The 27,033-nt window shown below is 36.4% G+C and overlaps 1 protein-coding gene across 7 annotated transcripts in view; it reads left to right on the plus strand.

Annotated features, from left to right (window-relative positions):
- Positions 1 to 27,033, plus strand: part of EYA4 (EYA transcriptional coactivator and phosphatase 4) — a 154,580-nt gene that overhangs the window by 93,014 nt on the left and 34,533 nt on the right. For 3 of the 7 annotated variants that reach the window (XM_083829341.1, XM_083829340.1, XM_083829338.1), the window contains exons 4-9: positions 10,733 to 10,857; positions 16,762 to 16,854; positions 23,252 to 23,318; positions 25,405 to 25,547; positions 25,699 to 25,842; positions 26,824 to 26,903. In XM_083829341.1, the coding sequence (XP_083685467.1) occupies positions 10,733 to 10,857; positions 16,762 to 16,854; positions 23,252 to 23,318; positions 25,405 to 25,547; positions 25,699 to 25,842; positions 26,824 to 26,903 (652 nt within the window). Of the gene's footprint in view, positions 1 to 10,732; positions 10,858 to 12,051; positions 12,121 to 16,761; positions 16,855 to 23,251; positions 23,319 to 25,404; positions 25,548 to 25,698; positions 25,843 to 26,823; positions 26,904 to 27,033 lie in introns of those variants that run through there. The other 4 variants (XM_083829337.1, XM_083829339.1, XM_083829342.1 and 1 more) reach the window with 4 other exon arrangements.

Genomic DNA, 27,033 nt, shown 5'->3' on the forward strand with positions numbered 1-27,033 from the left:
ATAATTGCTTTTGACACAAACTGTTTTAGAGCCAAACATAATGTGCTCCACATGAAGTAAGCTACAGAATTTTTGTCTTGGGAGCCAAGGTTCAGATCAGGTTTAACTTTTAAGGGGAACTTCACTGTTAAAAGTGAGACATGCTAATGTTTCCCATGTTAAGCTTGCTTGCCAGTAGCTGTCTGTATTTTATCTTTACCAAAAAAAAAAATGAGAGAAGATTCAGAATGTTTGCATTAAAATATAAAGTTTGAATTGAGTGTGAAAGTGATATGTTTTTGACAACTCTTAGTCAACGATCATAACTCATTCTTTCTGGAGATGGATGGAGCTCTTGCAGGCCCCTGTACTGGTGGCTAATGAAATTACGTTGAAATTAGGTACAATACTGCACACCTGAAAGACCTTCTTTCCCTTGGGCAATCGCTGACAAAGAACCACGTGTTTCAACCACTAGTTTGAAATGTAACAGACATTTCAATTCAGGGAGTCAGAGACACAACTAACCCTCTGCTGTCTTGTTATGAAAACGTGAGCTAATGTTTATATCCTGCAGTCCAGGCTCCACTGAAGCCAACAGCAAAATTCCCAGAAATTTTAACAGGCCTCTCATCCATGATTTCCCAATTTTAGGCTTGCTTAAATATTGTGGTACATGACTAAAGTTGGCACTGTTGTTATGTTGCAATTAATAATGTAGATACATACCAGGAACTGATATCTGGACCCAGACGGTCGTCTCACTGTTCCAGTTAAAGTCATGCTGTTATGCAATGAAGGATGGTGCTGTGTGTTTTCCCTGAGATGTTTTGAAATTATATGCAGTGAGCTGGGTGACTTCAAAGGCCATTTCTAACAAAAGACAGATTTGCAACAGGCTAGTAGTTGGCAGAGCTAATCGTCAGTTGTCTAAGTGCGCTTTAGTCTGTATATGTAAGAAATGTCTTTTTTGCCCAAATGAGACTTAAAAGCACCAAATAAAGACTCAGCGAGATCCTCTAGTTGTCCAGGTGGTTGCCTGTTCCTCTGGGTCAGGTCACCTGCTGGAGATGCAGGAAAAGCCGAAGTTCCCCTGACCAGTTGTGCTACAGAAGTTGTAGTGCGGGAGAGAAGGCCGCAGGCTTGTTGGTTGTGTGTTAGCCATCTCCACAGAAGTGTTTGTTATTTGTTTATGACACAGATCATCATGTCGTAAGAACCACAGGGTCCGTAAGTGCTGATCACATCTGGAAGTGATCAGAAGTGCGAAAGGGAGCTGCTGGGTGAACTGCTCTTTGAAAATGTGTCCCTGTGATCCAAAGACTGGTATTTAGACCTTACGTATCTGTAAACTGGTAGTCTGTATTTCATGTAAGTTCAATATTTGACAGCTCCCTGTGGAACTGCAGTATCATTATCGCTTTTGATTTACTTAAATGCCCACATAATGACTTCAAAAACTACTTCAGTCACCTTTTTTTAAGCAGTAGGTTAAACATGGGTTTAACCTCCCATGTACCTTCCTGTATTTTCTGTTCACACTGGGACTAGAAGTCCGTAACCCAGCCTGTGGACTGTATGGCAAAGCTCACGGCAGGGTGTTAAACGTCCAGGCGTGAGCCAGGGCTGTGACAAGGGAGCATTCGTGCCATGAAATTGTTAGGGCTGTAGGTACCATGGGGTCCATGGTGGGCCAGGTTTTATGCAGACCAAGAAAGTTTATCTCCTTACCCTTCTCTCAGCTACTCCTCCTCAGGTAGCCATAAGCCAGAGAACAGCCTCTGGTTCACTCTGACTACCAGTTGAGGTGTTCTCTGCCTGGATCCTAGAGTTAGATTTTCTCCTACCATCTACCTTTTTCAAGGAGAAAATAGGAAATATCTGTTCAGATGCCATATTACCTCTTGACAGATACTTCCTTCAGAGCCTGGAGCGAATACCCTGAACTAAAAATGTATCATAACAAACCTGTGCCCATCACAACCCACAAAAGAAATCTCAAAGTCTTGGATCCAGCTGTCTAGAAGGTATCAGTCAACGTAGCTTTTCTTTTTTTTTGTTTGTGACCATCCATTTATTGCAGCAGAATATAAGAGTTTCCCATATAAAGCTATCATCTGCTTTCATCAAATCAAACAAATCTCAGACTGCAGACTGGGGAGGTGGAGGGGAGGGGAGCCACACAGGGAAAAGGTTGTCAGGGAAAATCTTTTTAATGACAGTCTCCCTGTTTTTGTTAGTGGTTAGTGTAGACCTGTGTTGTATAACTGAAGAAACCTCTTGAGCACAGAGAGGGTGAGCTGGAAGTTTATGCTGAAGTAAATAATTTAGTAAACTGCTGTTTTTTTTGGTTTTGTTTTTTTTTTGTGTGTGTGTGTTTTGGTTTTTTTTTGTGCTGCAGAGTTGTCTCAATTTTTATGTATTTATTTTAATACTTTTTTGGCATTGGACAAATGGACACCATGCCCAATAGGAGAAACCAGAAGCATTTCCTAGAAATTATTGTATGCTTTATCCACAAGTGGAAATCAAAGTTAATTTTGCATTTTCTATTAATTGTGTCAAGAAAATGTTGTTGATCCCCAGCAAAGTCAGAGGGGAGTGAAAAAATAATTTTCTGTGGATTTGTGGCCAACTCAATTGCACCAGAACAGACAGTATTCTGTGGTTTGCTGGAAACCACATTAAATGACATTAAAATGAAGTAAAATGTCTCAGTCAATCAAGAACCAGAGAGACCATAGTGTTTCTGACTCTCAAGCAAATAATAGTTTTCAGCAATTATGTAGCACAAAAATCTGAGCCTTCTAAACTCATTAGTGTGTTTAGACATCACCAGAATAAATCTAACCTTTTCACCTTCAGTTTATTCCTCAAACAGAATAAGAAAGTAGCAGTGTTTCTTCTCCAGCAAAAGAAAACTTGAATTTGGAAGCAGTTGTTTTTCATATTGTTTAGTCATATTTTTTTCACTAGACCCACTGAGAAGATATCCATATACTCCTTTTGGTAAAACGGTATCTTCTTATTACTATAGCAAAAGCCATATCCTAGACTAACAAAAGATATGGCCTTTGGTGTTTGAGAACATGTTGAGAAAAGAAGGGAGCATGGATGTAATGAAGACAAAAAATACCTGACACCTGGCTGTAAGGAAACACAGAATCCCAGAATGGCTCAGAGCCAAAAATGGAGGGTAAGAGCAGAATTGTGACTAGGGAATTGGGCAGGGGGGCTGGGGAAGAAGTGGCAGTGCTGTTAAAAGAAAAATACTTTTTATCTAGCTGTAAGTGTTGTCCAGAGGCACACTACAATGCTGGCCTTTGTCACTGAACCTGTTTGCTCACAGTCTCAACTGAGCCCTCTGCACCAAGTGCAGCCTAAGCACTGACATTGACTGCCTGGCAGACATCTCCTGTAAAGTAATACTGTCTACATGAGTGGTTTTTTTTTTTCTTTCATTTCTTTTTTTTTTTTCCTCCTAGAATTAGAGCTTAAATAGCCAAGAGAAAGACAATAGGCATGAAAGAAAATTGAGATACGATCACAGCCAGCGCCACTTTATGCCCCAAAGGATCACCAACGGAGTCCCATCCCCTGCAAGATAAGCAGTATTGTTGAGATCTAAAAAGCTATAAAACTATAAAACAAAATTGAGTAGTTCTGATTTTTCTTCAACTTATTGTCTCTGTACTAGAAGGATCCTCTCTGCAGTGCTGTTACTGCAATGCCTGGGTAGAGGTTATTTTCTTGTGAGCTTGAACTCATGCACTGTGTAAGTGCATGATAATATTCAAGTATGCAATGAATCATCCATGGTCATAAGAACTCTAGTACAGTCTTTATTGTACTGTTAAAATTGTATGAAGCCGAACCCCATGGTATTTTTATTATATATTAACTAGGTGGTATTTATTGACATGGTAGAAATGTTAATGTTGTTCTTCGTTTCACTGAAAATTCCTACCTGTGATACCCTTTATCTGACATTGGTTGCAGATTGACAGAGTATTTTTCAGAATATCAATGTTGTGGCATTCATTTGCTTCTTCCTCTTATCTTTTTAATATGGAAGTTGAAATCCTAATTGCCAGACCATGAGAAATAGAAATTATATAGCTAGAATCCACCTTCCATCCCCAAATGGTTGCAAAAAGTTTAGCACTTATTTTCTGGATTGTTAAAAAAAAGAAAGAAAGAAAAAAAAAAAGGCAATAAAATAAAACTCTGAAGAACATTTGCTGGTTATATCCCTATAACATGACATTTTTCACTGCTTCTTAGCACTGTATCAGATCACTTTACACATTAAGAAACGAGGCCTTAAGGAGAGTGGAAAGGAGCTCTTGCTAGTGTCCGGCAGCATTATTTGTTTTTAACTCTCTGGCAGACTCCCAGAACTTGTATGCTTTTGTGAGATTGTGCCTAGAACAGCAAGAGATGTGGTATTTTGGCCATCTCTTGAGCTTGAGAAGATACAAAGCAGGCTTTGATGAGCCTGAGAAAACAAGAGAGACAGTCACCCCAGTGGAGCAAATTTATCTCATCAGTTTTTCTGTTTCTTCCTTACCTTTTACAGTGGCAAAAGTACCATACACAAAGTAAAAGCACCTGGAAAAGACAATATTAATCTGTATTTTAGTGTTAGTATAATAATTAGAAATGTTATGATACAGTTCTGTATATATTAAAAAATATACCTGTTGTTATTGATTATTTTAATCTCTGTTGCAGATTTTACATAAATTTTGTTGAACTGACATTTGTGTATGTGTATGCATTCTGATTTGTTGTCAGGGTGAAAGGCTTGTAGGAGCTAGCTCAGACTGAATGTGGAAGAGAGATATGCTTATGAGACATGTTCAGAACATGGCTGGAAGACCTGGGGAAAAAAAAAAAAATCTATGGGGAATGGAAATAACAACAGCTCACTTGTCTTCAAAACTGTATAGTTGGTCAGAGAGTTGAGCTGACAGCAGTAGGAAACAGATTTAGCTGAGTCTGAACAGATCTGTTACTCAATATTCATATTGCTCTATAAGTTAAAGTTAAATAAAGGGAAATGCCCTTTTTGTTTAATTTTAGAAGCTCCAAGGTAGCTGACATCTTAATTGGAGAAGGCTCCAGGTTTCTGTGAGAACATATGGATATGTAAGTGGAGTTACAACAGGAGGGATGTAAGAAAAAAGGGAAAACGACCCTTCTCCTTCTGCCCCCAACAGTGGGGTACATTTTGCGACAGTGAAATTTAGTAAAGGTTCTGCTAAAGAAAATTATGTAGAAAAATTCCTTTTAAAGAATTTTGAAATGAAAAATACTTTTAAATGCCTTTTGTTCTGGTTAATATAGAAACTATATACAGTTATTTAATCAGTTATTTAATCTTAAATAGTCCTTTCAATTCACTTTTAGTTTGGATTTGTAAAATACTCATTTAGGATGTAAAACACTTTGTTTTCACATTAAAATATTTTTTCTTCTATAGCTCTTTGATAAATGATTTCATACTTTCAAAGTTATTAGTAGAAAACAGTTTGAAATATAGTAAAAATATTTTATATATTTTGCATTTGAAAAATTATGCCATTAAAAAAATCTAAATATGATCTACTTGTAGAATTCATGAATAATCAATTAATTTTTTAGTTGTGGAAGAACCCAGCTCTTCCTACATGTTTATTATATTTTAATTGGAAATGCAAACAGATAACAGTGTTGTAACAACTCAGAATTTTTAGAAATAGATTTTAATTCTGCCAAAGAAAAGCAGTGTACTAACGTAAATGTGATTGTAATGGGGGAAGGGGGAAAAGAGAGAGGTGAGAGTTTTAAAAACAGAACCCTAGAAGCAAGGCTTGAACTTGTTATAAAACTATATAGAAACTATACAGAAATGGAACTCTTAAGTTGAGCAACCATAATTATCCATGCTGAAAGCTTCCTATGCTAGTTTAGGTTATGATGGTCAGCTGTACTCTTCAGTGGAGCAAGATGCATCACAGGTTCTGTTTAGCAGCCATTGAAAAGACAGGTGGGAAAATTTATTTCCTTGGATGCTGTTCCTTAACCCACTACAGAACATAGGTTAACCATTGAAAAGATACCACTTCATGCCAAGGAACAAAATGTGCTCTAACATGGCAAGCCAGTATTCATACACAGATGCAAACAACTTCCATTTGTTGCGGTTGTCCCTGTTCAGGTTGGAGTTGAAGCCCACAGGGGTCTGTCTGGGAGGCTGTTCTGTGCAAAAGGGGTGGTTTAGAGACTTTTCCAGTAAGCCTCTGAAATGATCCACTAACCATGTGCAAATACCAATTTTCAAAGACTTAAAGCGCAGCCAAAGCAGAATAAAAGACAAATCCATCTTGCCAGATTTCAGGTTTTTGCTCAGAAGCTTGGAGCCCTGTTAGCAGTCTTCAAACAAACAGATGAGGAATTTAAAACATCTTGCAAAAACATTTCCTTCCAAAATATTTCTTTTTATACAATTTAACGTTTTACTTAATTACTCTGAAAAGTAGCCTTAGACAGTTAAAGAGTGGGAAAACTAAAGCTCAAACAGTTAAATTCCTGGCAGAGAAGAAGGAAAAAAAAAAAAAAAAGAAAAAAAGGTATACAATGTATTTTTTAAAGCAGCTTTAACAATGGGCTTTATTATTATTTTCTTTAATTGAAACACACTGCCTCTACTAAAATACATATATATATTTAATAAATAAAAGCATAAAATTACAAGTATTAATTGATCCTTCAGAGATCACTCTTTATTTTTTTTTTCTTTTCTCTTTTTTAGTTCAGGAAAACACGTACTGAACCCAAACCTGCTTCTGATTAAGTTAGTGAAAGCAGGACTCTGATAAACATTTAGTTTGACAAAATGAATTCAAGATGTTGGAATTATTTCATCCATTTTATTAAACATTTTTCCTGAATCCTTCATTCAATGAAAATGTAAGATTTGAGTAGGTCTATTACATCTTCTCGAGAACTTTTTAGGCTAAAGGTAAACTAAATGCAACCAGAAAGGTGAATTGAATGACATCTGTTACACAGAAGGCAATGTGCACTTGAATAAATATATCACATAGAGATATATTAAAATAATCCCCTTACTTGTTCACACAGGGTAGAGCACCCAGGATAAGCATAAATGTATACAAGTGGTTTTGTGAAGCCTTTTATTGTTTTGGATATCCTTTTCTTTTTTCTTTTTTCTTTTTTCTTTTTTCTTTTTTCTTTTTTCTTTTTTCTTTTTTCTTTTTTCTTTTTTCTTTTTTCTTTTTTCTTTTTTCTTTTTTCTTTTTTCTTTTTTCTTTTTTTCTTTTTTTCTTTTTTTCTTTTTTCTTTTTTTTTTTCCTCAATAGACTGCAAGTGCAAGATGTATTTTACTCATCTAAATAAAATGTGTATTTGTAAATATACTATTTTAAAAATAGTGTTAATTAATGAACTTGCCCTGTGTGGACATCTATCTGCCTTTTGCTAGATGCTGACCGTAGAAAACAAATATAAGACATTATACTTTTCTGCATAAAAGGTTTCATACTGGTGTGGGACAAAAACTATTTCCTTTTATAAAACTGGTGTATGTTCTTTGATAAGCAAATGAAAACCAGTGGACTTAGTTTTCTGATTAATAAAATCTGATTGATTTAAGTGTGAAGAGTGCTTAAGATGGATAGTTCTTACATACAGTATCTGGGTAAATCAATGATTTTGGTTATGAAAATGTAGCTGAAGCATTTAAATTTGTGGCCATGATAAATACCTGTCTGAAAATAAATTATTGTAGTTTTCATGCTAAACAAGAAAAAAATACATGTGAACTTTTCAAGTTAGAACTGCTCATTAGGGATCTCTGGGCTGATTGTACTTGAACAGGAAATCATGACACTTTAACTGCTAAGTGAACACGTGGGGAGTATTAAACTGTATATGCAATGAAACACACATTGTTTATTTTGTGTACCATTCTCCTGCTCCCTTAAATACATACAAGATGGAAACTCACATACTTTTTTTAACCTTTAGCTGCTATCCTTGTACAGAAACTACTAAACAAAAACTGACGGAATAGTAAACCACTTGAGTTCATTTTATTTCATCTAACACTGATCACATTTCCAGTAGACAATAAATATAATGCACTGCTGACAGATGTGTGGAAATGTATATACAATTAGATGATGAAATTTGGGTCAAAGCAGTTCAAATCTCAGTTTATGCCTTTGCATTTCCGTGAATATTGCAATAAAATTCCTACCTGCTGATGCATGACCTTCTGCAATATCAGCTTACCCTGGCTCATCCAGGCTGCTGTTGGGAAGACTGCCCTGCCAACAGTATAGTGGTGCATCTCAGGCAGGATTCAAGCATTTATTGGAGTAAATGAGATTTTTTGCCTGGCTTTGGATAAGACCTTGGTGCACTTTCCCAGCTGAGATGTAGTATTTCCTAAACTAGAAGATACTCAGGACTCAAAAGCTCTAAACCTGGACCCTGGACAGGCGAGAGAGTTGGGCCTGTACAAACGTCATGAAGTTCAATAAGGCCAAGTGCAAGGTCCTGTACCTGGGCTGGGGCAATCCCAAGCACAAATACAGCCTGGGCAGAGAATGGATTGAGAGTAGATCTGAGGAGAAGGACTTGGGAGTACTGGCAGATGAAAAGCTCAATATGAGCCAGCAACATGCATTTGCAGCCCAGAAAGCCAACCGTATCCTGGGCTGCATCAAAAGCAGCATGGTCAGCAAGGCAAGGGAGTTGATTCTCCCCCTCTGCTCTGCTCTCGTGAGACCCAACTTGGAGTACTGTATTCAGCTCTGGGACTCATGCACAAGAAGGACATGGATGTATTAGAATGAGTCTAGAGGAGGGCTATGAGGTTGATCCAAAGGCTGGAACACCTCTCCTGTGAAGACATGCTGAGGGAGTTGGGTTGTTCAGCCCGGAGAAGAAGAGAAGACTCTAGGGAGACCTCATTGCAGCCTTCCAGTACCTGAAGGGGGCCTACAGGAAAGCTGGGGAGGGACTCTTTGTCAGGGAGTGTAGTGATAGGACAAGGGGGAATGTCTTTAAACTGAAAGGGGTTAGATTTAGATTAGAGATAAGGAATTAATTCTTCACTCAGAGGGTGATGAGGACCTGGCACAGGTTGTTCAGAGAATCTATGGATTGCCCCAACCCTGGAAGTGTTCAAGGCCAGGCTGGATGGGGCTTTGAAAAACCTGGTGTAGTCGGAGGTGTCCCTGCCTATGACAGGGGGGTGGGAACTAGATGGTCTTTAAGGTGCATTCCAACCCTAACCATTCTGTGATTCTGCGATTTGTGTCTTGGAGTAAATGAATGTAATGAGAGGCAAAGTGAATGACCCAGGATTTCAGCTGAACTGGGAGCACAAAATGGAAAACATTGTCATTCTGGATATTTTTCATATCTTGGAGGAAAAAAAAATTATATATATATATATATATATTCAGACAGCAGACCCATATTTTATGGAAATATGGTGAGTTTTGTTTGCTTAATTGATTTATTGATTTTATTTTGTTTTGTTTTATTTTGTTTTTCCCAGAAGAGGATGTGTGGAGTACAGAAGACAGTTTCAAAATGAAACTTGCAATAAATAATTAGGATGCTGGGTGTTGCATATGCAGTTGGCCACTGCTCTTCCTGGCCATAATATGAAGATACAGGAGCAGTTGTGCTTATTGAACTATCAAAACTGTTCTCTTTTTAGTCATTTCAGCCTTCTACAATTCATTTGGTCTTTACAGCTGTGTAAGACAATCTTTCTGTTGGCCTTTGTAGTATACATATGGTAAATGGTTCTCCTGTTGCAGATGGGCTGGCAACTTTGCTTATACATCGAAAAAAGGCTTCTTTGGGGGAAAAAATCTCAGTAATTAATTTATAACTGAAGCAAGGAAAAGGCAAGCACACACTGCAAATTAGATTGTTATTACCAGTCTAACAAGAAACACTCCTTGTCTGCTTTGTCTGAGAAAGGCAGATCTGTTGTCACTGAATGAAAGCCATCCACAGTCCCTCAGTACAACTCTGACACTGGAATCCATTGTGGTCTATATCTACATCATTGTTTTTTATTGAAAGTTTTCGAGTCTCCTAGAAACGACTCAGAAGAAAAAATATCAAGTAAACTAGTAAGAATATATGCATTTTTAAGAGTGAAGAAACTTTCAGATGTATGGAAAAGGCCTGTTAATTTACCTGTGTGTTCTGTTACTATGATTTAGTATGAATTGAGTGACTACTGGTGGTTAGAACACAGATAACGGGAGGCAGAAGTTCTTATTCTGATTTGCTCTGCAATGACTGATTTTTTACTTAATTTCTCTGTTTTCTTCTAAGAAATACATACTTACATACATTTATCCATCTAGCCATCCATCCTTGCATGTGTGCAAGCATACATATATTTACATATATATATATATATGCACTGCCTTATGTACATCTTATACAAGCTCTTTGAGCAGTTTTGTAAGCCTGTGTCTTTTACTTCATAATAGTTGGAGGAAAAGTGGGTAATACTGGTGTTGCTGTTCACAACAAATTATTTGCTACTTTCTTAGGTTTAGTAAAAAACAACAACAACTCACAGGAACAGGTATTGATTTGTTAATCTAGCTACATTAAAAATTTTCCATGTAAAAATGCTTTTTTACAAAAAGTAGATTATTATAGGTAGTACCACAATATATATAAATACCATCACCTTATTTAACAGGTCTATGGAAATGCAAGATCTAGCAAGTCCTCATAATCTTGTTGGAAGCAGCGATGCACCAGGTAGTTCCAAACTGGATAAACCTAATCTCAGTAGTACATCAGTTACAACAAATGGAACAGGAGGTAAGTGTAAAACATTTCTGGTGCATAGAAAGTTTGGGCTAGCTTTTAGTCATATGCATTTTTAACGTTATTTCAATGATGAGTATAAACCCGCTTATAAACCCAGAAATATTTAAAAAATTCCAGTCATACCAGTGTAAATCTACTAATCCCTATTTCTCCAATTTCCACCAATTGAAATAAGAGGCAGAACTATGCAAATGTGAAACTAAGAAAATTATTGTACAGTTGTACCAGGTCTTAAAGGCTTGGTTATACCTGTTGGTAACTTGACATATATTGCATTTTCTGCTTCATACTTCATTGCTAAACAATAATTTACTGTTATGTCCTAAACTATACCCATGTAGATTTATTTTCAAACTCTGTTGAAAGAAGTGCATCAAAATTGTCACTACTGCTGGCTTAGGTAATTTTTATTTTATGATGAACTTGCTAATTCTATTTCTTGGAATGAACATTTGTCATAAAGAGATTTTTAGGTTTCCCTCAAAACTTACTGTTTATTATTGCTGTATCTATTACTGTAGACACAGCACTGCTGTGCAGATACAATACTGATGTTCCAATATTTTCAGATAATAGATTCTTCCATAGCTGAGACGGAGGAGTAGGAGGAAGGGTACCACATTCTGAGCTGGAGTCCTGGCCCCATTACCGTTCACGAGAGTGACACCATGGATACAAGTCCAGCTGGAGTTTCAGTCTGCTTTTTTGGAGCTTATACATGGCTGTAGTTTAACAGCTGGCACCAAAAAGACCTTTGTAGTTTGTTCTTTCTGGCCATGATGTAAAACATTTTATTTACTTATCCCTATTTTAAATATATTTATATATATATCTGTAAATCTCAGTAAAAAGTGAATATGCATATGAAGGGAATAGAGCCCTACAAAAAAAAAAAAAAAAAAGCTGAACCATTAAGGTTCAACCTATTTATTTATTTTTAATAGAATCCATATTCCAGCTTAAATAGAAGGGAAAACTTCAAGCATACCATTAAAGAACAGTAATAAATATATGCCCCTATATTATACTTTAATAAATAAACTGGTTAAAATAATGCTCATAAAAACAATACAGTGCAGTTAAAAGACTTGGCTCAAAGAGTAAAAACACTTACTTTTTGAAGAATATTCATGTACACTGAACAGACATTCGGACAATGAACCATTGTACCATTCCTGTCCTCAGGAGACAACATGACAGTTTTAAATACTGCAGACTGGTTGCTGAGTTGCAGTACTCCTTCCTCTGCAACAAGTATGAGAGATCCTGGTACAGTGCATGTGTGTGGTGGTGTCTCTGTGACTGCTGTGTAACTTCTCTTGGTTTGCTCTGTTCTTTTGTTCTCTGGTTTGAACGTTTCCATGTTGTTTTTTCCACCCTTTCCCAAGAGGCTATTCCCACAGCCAGAAAACTGGAGGGAAGTTGCAATATATAGTTATCTTACTGTACTTTGAAAGACGTTCAAAGAGCAAGGAGAATTTTAGTAAACTTAAAATTAGCTTAACTGCATAGATGCACTGAGAGCCTGGGAGAGCCCCGTGTGGTGAACATGCCGGGAAGGGCTAATTCTCAGCATTTCTGTAAGTCAGACCAACAGATTTTCCACTGAATGTGGAATGTAGTACTGATTGTGCTACTGCATGTAACTTGCCACATGTGTCTCACAAACGTTTGGCCAAATTTTCCAAGATGTTGTTTTCATTTAGGAGTTTCCTCTCCCATGTGTTATTAATTGTTATGAGATACAATGATTAATAATAATTATATATGTGTCATTGTCACAGTACATATGGGATTAATCACAGGTGTAAATGTTCATCACTGTGACTCTCTATAAGCCATTACACAGGTGCTTAAGCTGTGACGGTTTGGACTAAATTTAGGAAGATCTTAAAAAGTTTCATTCTGAAAAACAATAGGAATAGATTGCCATTTGCAAGTCAGAGTTAACAATAAATAAAAGATAGATAAATAGACAGATAGATAAATCAGACAAGCACAAAATAATATTTTACATTAGAATAAATGGTTCCATGTGAATGTTCCTGCTGAATTTAAGTTTAAGGAATTTAAGTTTAAGGAAGGCTAATTTAGTCTGTCACCTCAGTTAACTATTCAGTATGTTGAGATAAATATAGAAGGTAATAATTTAACTAGTAATTAATAACAGTGGGGAAATGTACTATGAAACTACTTGCATTACTGAGGGCACTTCAGCTTTGGTACAAACTGAAATTAAATATTCCAAAGGCAGTAGCATGTTTAGATCTGTGCTTGAATATGTCCTGGTGAGCCCAATTTGTTCTGTATCTGTGCTTTTTCATACATCTGTACTTTTTAATATATCTGTCATTACGGGATATGTGCTTAAACTGTGTGGAGTTTTGCATGTGCCGTAACCTGTCCCTTCATGAGGTGTGTATGCTATAGGTTTTCCCTGGCTACCTTTATTTGGCTGCTTCCATGTGCCTGCCATCTCCATCCTTCATCTCAGATGTTCTGCCCAAACTGGGCCCTATCTCCTGCCCTCCAGACCTGGCACAGCTCTAAGCTGAGCCTCAGCTTGCCAGGCAGCTGCCAGCCACCACAAGAGAAGTGCTGCATTTGGCTGCTGCCCTCTGTACAACTTTCATAGCTCATTGGCTAAACAACAGAAAAAAAATCGGAAGAAGATGAGCCTGTAGTCACACTTGTTTGCTCTAATATTACCTTCTACCTATTGCATGTGCTTGTCCAGCTTTGGGCATAGTAGTAGCATCTCCTGCCCCTAAAACTCCGTGTACATTCTCAGTCCTTAACACAGAGAGGTTCTTTAGGAAAAAAAAAGAGGTTGTAAAAGTCAGAGTAAAAGGCATGTTGACCTGTTAAGTTTCTTCATCAAATAAAGAACTTATATTGTAGAAATTACTGTCTGTTTGGAGTAGTAGTCGGGGTTACTTTAGAAGTAATTAGGTTTGGGAGAAATCCCTGGAGGTCAGCAGGGCCAAGTCCTACTCTGAGTAGGACTCATGGCAGCGTCCAGTCCAGTGCTGAGTATCTCTGAGGGTGGAGGTGCCACAGCCACTCTGGGCACTGTCCCAGGGCCTGACTGCTTTCATGGTGAAGAATGTCTTACATCTAATTGGATTGTTCCCCTGTGTCAGTTGCCTCCACTCCATTCACAGGACACATTCACGGAAGAGCATGCCTTTGTTCTTCATCTTCTTTGCACTTTCTCATTAGGTAGCTGAAGGCTAGCAATTAGTTTTCCCATCAGCCTTCTCTACTTAGGACTGAACAACCACAGCTTCTTCTGTCAGTCCTTGTACATCATGTGCCCCAGCCCTGACCATCATGGTAGCTCTCCTCTGTTAGCATCTGCAGTCTTCACTGTTAGCAACACTCAAATGCTTGAGAACACTTTTCATTTTATTTTTGCTCTTTCAGTACTTAAAACAATCCAAACTTAATCCACACTTAAAAAATAAATAAATAAAAATGAACACATCAGAATATTAAATTTATACTCTTTTAAGTATTCACTCACAATGATGGCTCAAACTCGTGATCTTTGCACTATGTCTAGAGCAGTTGCCTTAGTAGTATTACAACCACACTTTATCTCACATGTGTCAGGAAACCTATGGATGATTTTGTGTTTTGATTTGGTGTCAGCTTGTTTTGATTTCAGCTTTAAAGTTTTTGTTTGTTTGCTTTGTCTGATGTTAGAATTGTTCTTTTTTTTTTTCTTTTTTTTTTTTTTAGTTAGCGTAGTGCTTTTTCACCCTCTTGTTTTAATGACATGCAACTTAAAAAAAAAAAAAGTATTAGTCCAAATGTCTAGCTACACTGAGGAAAGACCTTGATGAATTCCTTACTGTGATAAAATCTGAATGTAACAAAGTAGAACTGTTTAAAATCAAGCACATAAAAAAATAATTGCTACAAGTATTTTTCAACAAAACACAGTGACAATATGCTTTTTTTTTTTTTCCCTCGAGTTAAGTACATGAGAGGGTTTCTTTTGTTTTAGATCATTTTCTGCTTGACAGGGAGAGAAAAAGTTGGTGAATGTTTGTGCTGATGGAAGTGCACTGCAGCTGGCATTAACCAGAAATAGACAAAACTGTAGTAAACACTTCAGTTTGTTACTGAAGCTTTGGTTAAAGAAAATGGTTAGGTGCAAACCGAAGTGTTCTTCTGGATGCAATACTAGACATAGGTTTGTAGCTCAGTATGGGCAATACTGCAATACCTGCTTGAACAGAAAGAGTTAAAGGTGCTGAAAAGTAGTTTTTTTTCATGTAGGTAAATGTCTGCACTCTGAAGAGAAAAGAGACATGCAGCTTATAAAGTAACATATGACCAAAGATCTTCAGAGGGGAAAATAAAAAACTTTTCCACATACTATGGTTTGACATTCTCCTTCTGAGGTATAGGCAGACATCTGTATTTAGTAATCAGAAAGGCCTGAGGTTCAGCGGAGTGATTGTTATTTTGTAGCAAATGACCCCTAAGCTTTTTCCTGCTACATATTTTATTGATTTTATTGATGAAAATAAAAGTACCTTTCACACTTAAATAGAGAAATGGGAACAGTTACAAATGACTTTGTTCATTTTATGTAATCTTTGCCAGTTTTTGTTTTGCTTTGTTGTTTGTTATTTAAACTCCCCCAACCTCAGGCTTGCCCATGAAGTCAAATGAGGGTGCAGTGATGTTGATGGCTTAGCTGACATCCCTTGGAGGGGTCAGGTAGCTAGCTGGCAGAAAATGCTTTTGATCAGGATATGTTACATCTGCTGAGGGGCTCAGCCAGCCTGGTTGTCACAGCAAAGGCTTCTCCACAGACCCCAGGTTGTGTCTTTCCAGTTCCAGTGCCTGGCACATGACTGTGGCAGTGGCACGTACAGGTTCTCATCGCCACTGCACTCCGCATGCCTGGGCTGTGATCAGTGCTGTGATCTATAAGCAGGCCCCTGATATGTCTGATAAATGTTCACACATGCCTAACTGATCGTCACAAGGCGACTGTGGTAACGCTGGGGTTTGCCGATGTTAGGGTTTTTGACATTAGCCAGTCAAATATCTATTAAAAGTAGCAGCATATTCTGCACTGCTGTTTCTTACCACATCAGTCAGTGGTTCCCAAACTCCATTGCAAAAATCCATGCTAAATGGTCTGTGTAGGTAACATGTTAAACTATAAAATCTGGATTGCCGCTGTGGTGCCTTCAGTTATGGCTTGGATGGTAGGACTGCGTGATTATCTCTAAGAAATATTTTGAGTTTATAGTGGACCCAAATGTTTGGTAACCTCTGAATTAGAAGCTGACTTGTTACAGCTGTCATTTGTGCCCCACTGTAGTTCTTTTACTTCTTTTCTTTTAAACTTCACTCTTCTTTTACGGAAAATTGCTTGCTGGTGACCTAGCTCAAAACAAATAAATAAATAAAATCCCACAGATAGTGAAAAAGGTGAAGGAGAAGGCAGAATGCTGGCACTGTGAAAGTAATTTGCTTCCATATGAGCATGAAACCGTATTATTATTGTTTCACTCATCAGGCAAAACTATTTTTGTGATGTGCTATATCCCTTGACAGCTAATGTTTCCTTCCTCTCTGCTACTCTTAGGGAATTGTTGGAATCAATTAGATTTAGGTTGAAATCACCCCAGAAGATATTTCAGTTGCTAAAGCCAGTAGATAGCCGAGTGCACAGATAAAAAGCTATATAGATGCATGGCCATTCCAGATGGTAGCAATGGTAGAGTGTCTCAGTGCAGTGGTAGAGCAAAGGTCGAAGCTGTTGCACCACATGCTTATTATATCTGGACTACCACTAGTGAGACAGGCATGAGGACTCCAGTATAAATTTAGAAGTAAAATCTCATGTCTACTTATTCTTCTATGTAGTGTCTCTTCTTGCAGTCAAAACAGAGCCCATGAACAGCAACGAAACAACAACAACAACTGGAGATGGATCGCTTGACACTTTTACTGGGTCAGGTAAAGCCATAATGAGATCATGTATCGCTATATGCACATTAATGTAGTATTTAATAACCTTCACTAATGAGCATTGCAGTGCATGGAAGTGATCTTTTAGAAGCCACAAAAAGTAACATTTTAATACCAAATAATAATTCTAGTTTTTTTTGTTTGTTTATGTAGATTAAAAAAATAATTGCATTTTTCATGAGCTATGATTGTAAAAAGCAGCTTTAATAATGACTAAGACCATTCCTGTATGTAAAAATCTTACAGTAATAATGTTATTATTATACCGTAGCTTTTTTTCAGTGCTAGTCTTGTATGATTTTAGGAAGAAAAAAATAGATTACCTTTGTAAAGGCTGTTCTAATTTGTAAAATTTTAAATCTTAAGGGTTATATTTCAATGCTAACCTTTCTATCTGTATGAACATTGTGTTATTTTAAACACTAGCCTGATTTCCCTTAGCTGCTTTCTCTCCATGTAAATATTTCAGTTTAAGCATTTTAAATATTTTAATGTTAATCATAAATTTCAGTTACTTCTTAAAAAATTAAGCCAGCAGCAACTTCTAAGTAGTTTCCTATAAATTACTAAAAGGCGATGGACTGTGAAAAAATATGGAAAAAAACTGCCTTCTAATTATTAGGCTGAATCCTGCTAAAAATAACATTAGAAGGGAGAGAGAGGAGAATTGATTTCATGTCTGAAAATACCAACTCAGCAAGTGGTATTGGAAATACCAATTCAAGACTGAAATTTCACTGAAACCAAGAATTGCCATGCCACTTTTGGTAGACATAGGTAGTCACAGCCTATTTAAAATATTCTGGAAATAACGATGCTTCTGCATAATTACATTGTTTTAAAAACTGAGCATATGCTTCTGGAATTGTTTTTAGGCATCAGTAAATGCTGATACACTCTGAAGTTTGTTATTCAAAAAAGAGTTGAAAACAAATTTTGTGCCTGAAATAAAGATCTTTTATGAGATGTAAAGCAGCATATACTTTTTCTGATTAGTAAAAATGAAAAAAAAAAGTTCTCATTATGAAAGAAACAACATCAACTTAAAATCTAATATGTTCCATTAAAAAAAAATAGTCTTGGCTAAAAAAAGTTGGCTTTCTTTTTTCTTCCCTGTGATTACTGATACTCTGTCCTAAGATTTTATTAGTAACGATTACAGGTTATAAAATGTCTGACTATATGTGATTTTGGCATTGTTGATGAGATTTTTATCAGCCTGTCCCATGTATTTAAGACATCTGAGTTGTATCCCACATGCAAAACATGGCTAAGGCAACATTTGCAGGAAGGAGGTGCCAAAAATTGCAGTTCAAGTTCATTCTTAGGTACCTAAATAACAGCTTGATTTTTCAGGATGCCACTCACCCCTTAGCTTCCACTGACAGGAAAAGAAGCATTGAGATCTTTGGAGATTTGAAAACAGTTGGCGCTGCCAAAAAATGAAGGAACTTGAGGTTTACACAATCTTTTTTTGTCAGTTAGCCACCTGCATATTCAAATGAAAAATGAGCCTGATTCTCTGTTTAAGCCACAAACTCAATTCAATGAGTATGGTATTCAAAGTGGGAAATTAGTAGCCTGCCTGTCAAAGTGATGTGCAGTCTTCATCATCAGAATGAGAGGCAGAGCTGCCTTCACAATGTACTGAGCCTTTCTTAAGGAGTAAATCCATTACTTGCCTTTTACTGGTACTTGTAAACTGGACAATATGATTGTATCAGTTTTGTGGCAGATGTCTTAAAAAATAAAAATAAAAACTCACAGAAAAAAGCATCTCTCTGACTTTTTAACCTAATTGGTGATTTGGGAAGTTTGATGTGTTGCTAAAGACAATAAATATTAACTAGTGGAAAGATGCCATTTCAGATGAACCAGCTGCAATTGAAAACAATGCATAGCAAAGCCCAGCATTTAACATTGTTTGCTTTTTCCCAAAAATCAGTAACAAATATATGTTATTCCCAATTGTGACAAAGTGATAATGCTAGTACTTTCCTGCAGCTTTCAGAGCACCTGTGAGCTCATTTCACGAGGATGCCTGGACATAAGCCACTAGCCACTAGCAGGGATATCACTTTCTCTGTTTTAAACAAACATAGGTCTGAAGAATTCAAGCAACTATTGTTAAGTAGGGAAATATTTAGGTATGTTATTAAACATTTTATGAAATAAAATCGCATAGGGGAAAGGCTCACTTGAGAGTCTGCCATGCAGAATTCTTCTCCTTCAAATATTCTACCCATTAAAATTGATTTCCATGGTCCAAGGGCAATGAAAACCCGTGACATGTCCTGGGGCTGAGCAGAAGGCTGAACAAGCTCTGTAGGGTAAAAAGTAGCCAGCTTTGTTTCTGATGACCAGCTTTAACACAGAAAGTGATGATGAGATGTACCATGCAAGGTATATGGCAGGAGAGACAGAGGAGGCCTCCCAGGTAACGGATGAACCCTGATTTTTGATGGATAAACACTGCAGCTTTTTGAAACTGCTGTCTTACACTCAGGCTTGTTCCTTCCCTGACATTCTGCAGTCAGAGGTGCCTCCAAGACGGTCTTCATGGTCTTATGACTATGTCCAGTGCTAGGTTAATGGTTGGACCAGATGATCTTAGAGGTCTTTTCCAACCCAAATGATTCTATGAGTCTATGACAATAAACCTGCAAGTTGATACTGAGTGTGCTAGCCTTGAGTCTCACTTAAATAACATAAACTCAATATACTCAATAAGAAACCTCACATCTCAAAATTTAAGTTGAAAAATAAACCATGCAGATCTAATGAATTTAAAATGAGAGTTAGAATGGTGGCCCTGTCCTGGCTGTGGTGTTGCAGCTCATGCTAGGAGCTCTGCTCTCCCCCTTCTGTAGAGTTACCCCCTGAGAAAAAAAAACACCACTTAGCATAGGGTAGCAAGGTAGGGAGTCACACTGTGGACCCCTCTTCCTCTTCCTTTTTCTTCAGGATGGCAGTTGGTAATTATTATCAGTATACAATTTGAATCTTTGTGATCCTGTAGCAGACTCTTTTTGGTGTGGAGAGCTGCAGAACAATCTTAAACTGAGCATTTTCATACTCTGAAAATTTGCTGCAGCTGCTATATTGAGTGCATGCCTTTTTGTATTTGAATTGCTTAGAATACTAGATTAATTTGGGAACTGTTCATCATTTTAATGGAGCTGAGGGAAACATTTGAAGTTCTTGTCAGCCTTTCTATTTACTATTTATGACACCCAGAAAAATGATATTAAAAAAAAATAAAAAAAATCTGAAGGCTCTAAAGGCAAGGTTGGGAAATGCCACCACTGCATAACCTTCATTTGGTTCCCTTTTGTGTAGAAATTGTGATTCACTATTTAAATGAGATCCTTTTAACCTATCATCTACACAGAATTTTCCAGATGCTTAATGGAAAAATACAGAAATCTAGCCTCTGTTAATTTACTGAACCCAACACATGCTATCAGCATCATTTATGGTCATTTCAGTTCTCCACATCCACCTTGGACAGTTGAGCTAACGGAGTAAATAGTAAGAGATGGCTGTCAGCTTTTTGCCCCCTCTGTGAATCAGCATTGGTTGGGATAGGGAAATGTCCTCAGCATTGTATTGAGCCTCAGCTCTCCCAGGCTCTCTTGTTTGGAGCTCACCTCAGTGGGCCCACGTATATCTCCTTTTTCTCCATAGATATTCCTATCCATTCCTAGCATATCCATTCCTATCTCCTGCAAACCTTTGTCTTTTCATCTCAGCCAACCCTTGTCAGCAATGTCTTTTGCCATCCAGTACATTCATTCCTCATCCTATTTCCTACCCCATCCTCAGACTTCCAGTCTAAGGAGCTCTTCTCTTACACATCTGTCCTCAAGCCTCACTGCCATTTCTGAATCTCCACCTTCCATGTTTCCTTCCAGTGGCCACCCCTCCTCATGGATAGAGGGTGGAGATGCTGGAACCCTGTGTGGCACAGTTCAGCCGGAACTGCCACCTGCGGCGAAAGTGGGCCCAGTGAATAGAGAATTTACCTGCCAACATCTGCGTGCTGCTTTTACAGAGCAAGTGCAAAATGTGACTTTTTTTCTTTTCAGAAGTATGCAGCTTGATGGATTTTCACTTGAGAAATAAAGGGTCTTATACCTGCCCAGAAGACCATTCATTTGCTAAAGTCAAGTAATGAAGTCTTAGAAATTTTTGAGTTTTTCAGAGAAGAGACAGATCTGTTTTTAATTTAAAAAAAAAAAAAAAAGTTGTCTACCCCCGATTCCTATGGCTATAGAAAATGACACGGCTATGAAAAGCATAGCAACCTACCTTCACCATCTCCTCCATTACCAGTCCTCTCCACCAAAAGAGAAATAGGGTTACAGCAGTAAAAGTTGTTTAAATCTGATAACTGACTGAATTACCAATCTGAGCTGTGAGATACAGGATTAGTCCACAAGCCCTACTCAGTCATAGTGTTCTCTTATTGTGGGTCTTATATCCTATGTTTCTCAAATGTCTCATTCTAAAATGTTCAAAAATAGATGTGAAAAGAAGAGAAAGAGTGAAAGGAAGAGACTTTTTAATTTGAATGTTGCACAATTTTTTTCTGGGGCACTTGCCCCCGTTCTGTCTCCTCTCTACAGTCATTAGTGACATTAGGTCAACTGAAAAAAAAAATCCTAAGTTCTTTGCTTGTCTGAATTTATGAAATAAGGTATATGCAGAAAGAATAAAAAAGTAGGCAGGATATTATTTTTTTGCTGAAAAACATTAGTTTTTCATAACTGAAGTGAGACAAATGAACAGTCATTCATTTTTTGTAGTTTATATCAGCTTTAGTAGAATGGTAAATGTGCTTTAACCAAGATGATTAATCGAGTGATGTGTCATTCAGCAAACAATAGACAAAAAGCGGAGCAGTATGGTTAAAAAAGATCCGATAAGCCGGTAATGGATCATGAAAGTTCCTTGCCCTGAGAATCACCAAGGTCACTGTGTTAGCTATTGCTTGTCTTCAGAAAGGTCACAGTGATACAACAGGCAAGACTAATTACTCCTCAAGAGTTAAATAAATACCAGCATCTTTTAGGGTTTTATGTGCAGTTTATGTTGATATATACAGCTAAAGGTTTGTCTAAATCTGGGAAAATCTTTATGCACACCAAGTAGATCACTCTACCGATTAAGCTTAAACCATGGAAAGACATTCTCAGAAAAGAAGAATAACCAACAAAATTAAATTCAGCAGATTTCCATCACAGGCAAATACTTCATATCTTTTCAGTCAGCAACTCTTTTATGAAATCTGGTAGCACATGTTCAAAAAAATTATTCACTTTTTTATTTTCAAGTCATTCTCAACTGCACATTTAAAAAAAAAAAAAGCTAATGGTTTTTCTTCTACTGTATTTCCTTTTAAGTCGTACATGTTCTAAATGTGTTTAAACTAGCTTTAAAAATATGAAGTTCTGCATATGTTTAAAGCAATAGATCTCAAAGACATTAATTAGACCTGGATGTAGAAATATATCATGTTTCATAAAATAGTTAGGAACCTAAACCTATTTGTCACTTATATAATTCTGAAAGTTCATTTCTACTACCATTACGAATAACTCAGGAAGAGGGTACACTTTGAAGTACAACTATGATTGATTAGACTAAAGAAATTCCAGTGCTTCGTTGTGTACTACTTTAATCTTTTGAAAAGTGAATGAGCAGCAGATGGCCTAATAAAGACACTCTGTATGTTTGCCCAGTATGGATTTGGTCTGAAGGGATTGGTTCAACACTTTAGAGTACATATATTTGGAATACATCTGTCTTAGTCAAGACAGATGGCTAAAGGAAAGAGAAACTTCCAAACACTTGGAATTAATCCAGTGTGAGCACCGCTTTTGAATGAAATTTTAATAGGATGTGACTATTGTTCTGTTAGCTTTCTTGGAAGAATGCAGCTGTTAATAGTATAGACATACATAATTTTGATGGCTACTGTACAGGGCTGTTTTTGCTTACTTTTGAAATACAAATGTTGTTAGTGCCTGTGTTCTAATCAGCCTGTTGATAATGATGTTTATTTGGTTTCTAGTAGTCAGTTGGGTATCTCCTATCACCTAAGCAAACTAAAATTGATCATACCCATATAAAACATATTTTTACTATACAGTATCAAAATTAAACTTGTTAATGTAGACTGTAAACAATGAATGTTTGTTGAGTTTGCCAAACGTTTTAGTCTGTGTATTAAGATGTTACAGTTCAGGTGACATCTTTGTTGAAAAGCTGTTCATTTCAATGAGATTTTCTGCTAATGTGACTGTATTTGTATTTAGACTGTTTGGCTGTATTGGTCTCATGATGTTTTTAACTGTCAAACTCTTTGTTTTCTGTTTTGCAGTAATAACAAGTAGTGGTTACAGCCCAAGATCAGCGCATCAATACTCACCACAGATATATCCTTCCAAGTTAGTGTCTGTACCTCTTCTTGTCTTGTATATGGAATTGACCTTGGTTGTAGGCAGATCTGTGGTTTGCTGCAAACAAATATTCATCACCAGAAGAAAGAAAGTAAAATACTTAAGCCTCAGTACGGAATCTATTACAGTTCTACGTCCAATTTTTTGTTCTCACATGGCTGCAGAGTAAGATCTTACTCTGTGCAATACTGTACTGCTGCACAAGAGATATCCTTGAATTTCTGCACAAAACAGAAGGAAAAAATTGGAGTGTTACTTTCTTACACATCAGCGTCTTAATAGTGCTGGCATTAAATACAGACATATTTTGAAGACAGTTTATATTTAGAAATTACAATTGCATGTGCAAGATGCGTACTTAAGGGTAACCCTCCCAGTACTGCCAAATTGTTCCAAACATTCCAGAGTTATGAACCACCCTTTCCTACTCTTTCTCCAAGACCGTAAGATCTAAAAATCAAACAAATTATATCAGATTAACTTTAATCTCTCTCTCTCTTTTTAAAATTATTTTGAAGCCAATGGAGGTTATTAAAACTAGAACCTTACTTCCAATTTATTATTTATTTATTTATTATTATTTATTATTATTTTTTATTTTTATTTTTATTTTATTTTATTTTTATTTTTATTTTTATTTTTATTTTTATTTTTATTTTTATTTTTATTTTTATTTTTATTTTTATTTTTATTTTTATTTTTATTTTATTTATTGAGGAAAATTAACTCTGTTAATCATATAAATTGAGGAGTGGGAACATTATGGAAAGCACTGAGGATGTTTTATGAAACTGATGAAACTGACAACCTATAAAATTGCATGACCTGTGATAAGTGCTTTGGAAAAGGGTGCTGGATTTCAGTATGCCATATATTTTTTTCAGTGTATTCAATGCATCTACCTATGCAACTTTGATATTTGATACAGAGAAAACATTGAAACTATAGCTGATGAAGTGAAGCTTTTTCAAATTTCTTTAACAAATTTGCATTCATTTCATGTTAACCAGTATTTACTGATAGAGAAAGTAGATGCCTAAACTAAAAACATTCCTCCTTATTCCACTTAAAACAAGTTTTGGCAGACTATATCAGATACCTTTGCCCAAATACATTACAAGATTTAATAGATTTTTTAATCTACTGTAATAATTTACTATCATCTAAATTAATGAGTAATCCTTTTCTGATAGCAATGGCTGCCAACTGTACTGAAATAATTAGAAAGAAAAAAAAAGGAATAAAGAAAAATAAATTAGAATCTGAAATTTAGTCATGGCTTTAATGGCCAGGTTTCAGTTAGCTTAATTCTGCAGAATATGTTTATTCAACTCTTAGTCCATAAAATCTTATTTGACTTACAAAACAATCCAAGACAAATGTTTCTCTGTATGTTTTTGCAACTCTGGAGGGCAAAAATTTTAAACTTGATTTTATTCAATCTCTCAATAAAACCCCAGTATTTATAAATTAAAGCCATTTTTATTTTCATTCTGCTTCCCTAGCCCATATTTTCCAACTGTTTAAAGCCCATCTGGTTACCAAAGTATTGCTGTCAATAGTTTTCATGCTTCTCTCTGTGGGCATGATCCACCTCCCATTGAAGCCAGAGATGTCTGCTAGGTGTCTGCTGAAGCAGAACCACACATAGAAAACACAATGTAGTAGCTTTAATGTACTCCTCTGTATTTCCTTTATTCTTCCAGTCCAACTGTCCCTCCACTGGATTAAAAAAGTTGAGGGACTTTCTCATTTGAGCATGCCTATCTTGGCTCAAAAGGGTCAAATCCATACAAAACTGTTACAGCAGTGGTACAGCGCACCTAGAGCTGGACACAGAAGCTTAAGAATTAAATTGTAGTGATGGGACAGCACAAAATACTCATAGTGCCCTGGAGAATGAGCCAGAGTGTTTTTTCAGTTTATTTCAGTGGGGGATGGAATAACTCCCAAAGAGGAAGAGTTAGCAGAGTAATGAACTGCCTTTGGACATCTTTAAACCTTTTTCTTTATTGCTTGAATAAACATACAAAGTATTTGTTGCCACAGTAATGCTATTTTTCCTGATATTTAGGCCCTATCCACACATTCTTTCTACACCAGCAGCTCAAACAATGTCTGCCTATGCCGGACAAACCCAGTATTCAGGAATGCAGCAACCAGCGGTCTATACAGCCTACTCACAGACAGGACAGCCATACAGCCTACCTACTTACGGTATTTGACCTCTTATTACTTCTCCTTACATAGAAGTAAGAGCAATGCTGATGTGAACATTTTTGCCTTTTTATTATTATTATTATTATTATTTTTCCCCACTGTAAGAAAATATTTTAAAGAATCAGTTGAAAATTAATTTCTTATACAGATTTGGGTGTAATGTTGCCAGGCATCAAGACAGAAAGTGGGCTCTCGCAGACACAGTCACCACTGCAGAGTGGGTGCCTCAGTTACAGTCCAGGTTTTTCCACCCCACAGCCAGGCCAAACACCATATTCATATCAGATGCCAGGTGAGTAGCCCTTGCTGTCATGCATCGTCCTGCCCTGCTGCTGTCGATGGCCCGCTATTCCCTCATTTTTATATTTTCAGTTCATTTTTGTGATCTCTAGCAAATATGCGTGTCATTGGCAGCTACTTTCACCTCTACAATATAAAGCCAGATTTTATTTTATTTTTTCCAGTATTAACATGTATACATATATTCGTTTTGGTCATTATCTAATCTAAATCATGACATGCAATGCAGTCCTTATTTGCAACTTAAGTTTTTTATGGGGTAAAATCACATGGCAAGACTGGAAGCATTAGTTGTATTTACCGGAGAACAGAAGTCACTTTCCCTTGTTTCCATGTTTCTGAGTATGACATCATTAGATGCTTCTTTTAGAATTTCTCCTTAATTCATATCTATTCTTGCATTTATTATTCAATTTATAATTCATTTATTGCCCTTTGATCATTGATACTTTATCTGAATACATTTTTAGTTTCTAATACAATGGCAAATTTTTTAAATATTGCAAGTGCAATATTAATCATCTGAATTATCTTGAAAACATGGAAATGCCTCATTACAGGTTGATTAAAAACAACCAGATCATTAAAATATTATTTTTTAAAAAAAAAAGATTTTTGTTTCATAAGTGAACATACATGTAAGCATTACAACTTATAAGGAAATAAAGGAAAAAGAGAATAACAATATCTGAACAGAGGTGAGACACTGTAATACACTGAAAATTGCTTTTGAGATTACTGTAATGACTTATTGTCAATACCTTCCTTCAATTGTGAGAAAAAGGCTGTATGCCTGTATGCATGGAAGTAGCATTTCATTTCTTTTAAAGTCTCATTGTAATGTTTTATTATTTAAATGAAAAATAAAAATTGTTTGCTCCTCTGATTTATCTATGCCTTAACATGAAATTCTGTATTTAGAATTGTATTTTGATTCACAAGTTATTGCAACTAATCACAGTTTTAATTTTAGGTTCTAGTTTTACACCATCATCCACTATTTATGCAAACAATTCTGTTTCAAATTCTACAAACTTCAGTAGTTCACAACAGGTATGAATATCAACATTTTTCTTTGTGCATTATAAAAGTATTTCTGTAACTCTAATGATGGCGTGTTATTTAAGTTTAGATTTTTTATGCTCAATGAGACTTACTGTGGTTCAGTGCTATTTTCCGTGGA

The sequence above is a fragment of the Anser anser genome (assembly GCF_964211835.1).
Source record: "Anser anser genome assembly, chromosome: 3".
NCBI lineage: Eukaryota > Metazoa > Chordata > Aves > Anseriformes > Anatidae > Anser > Anser anser.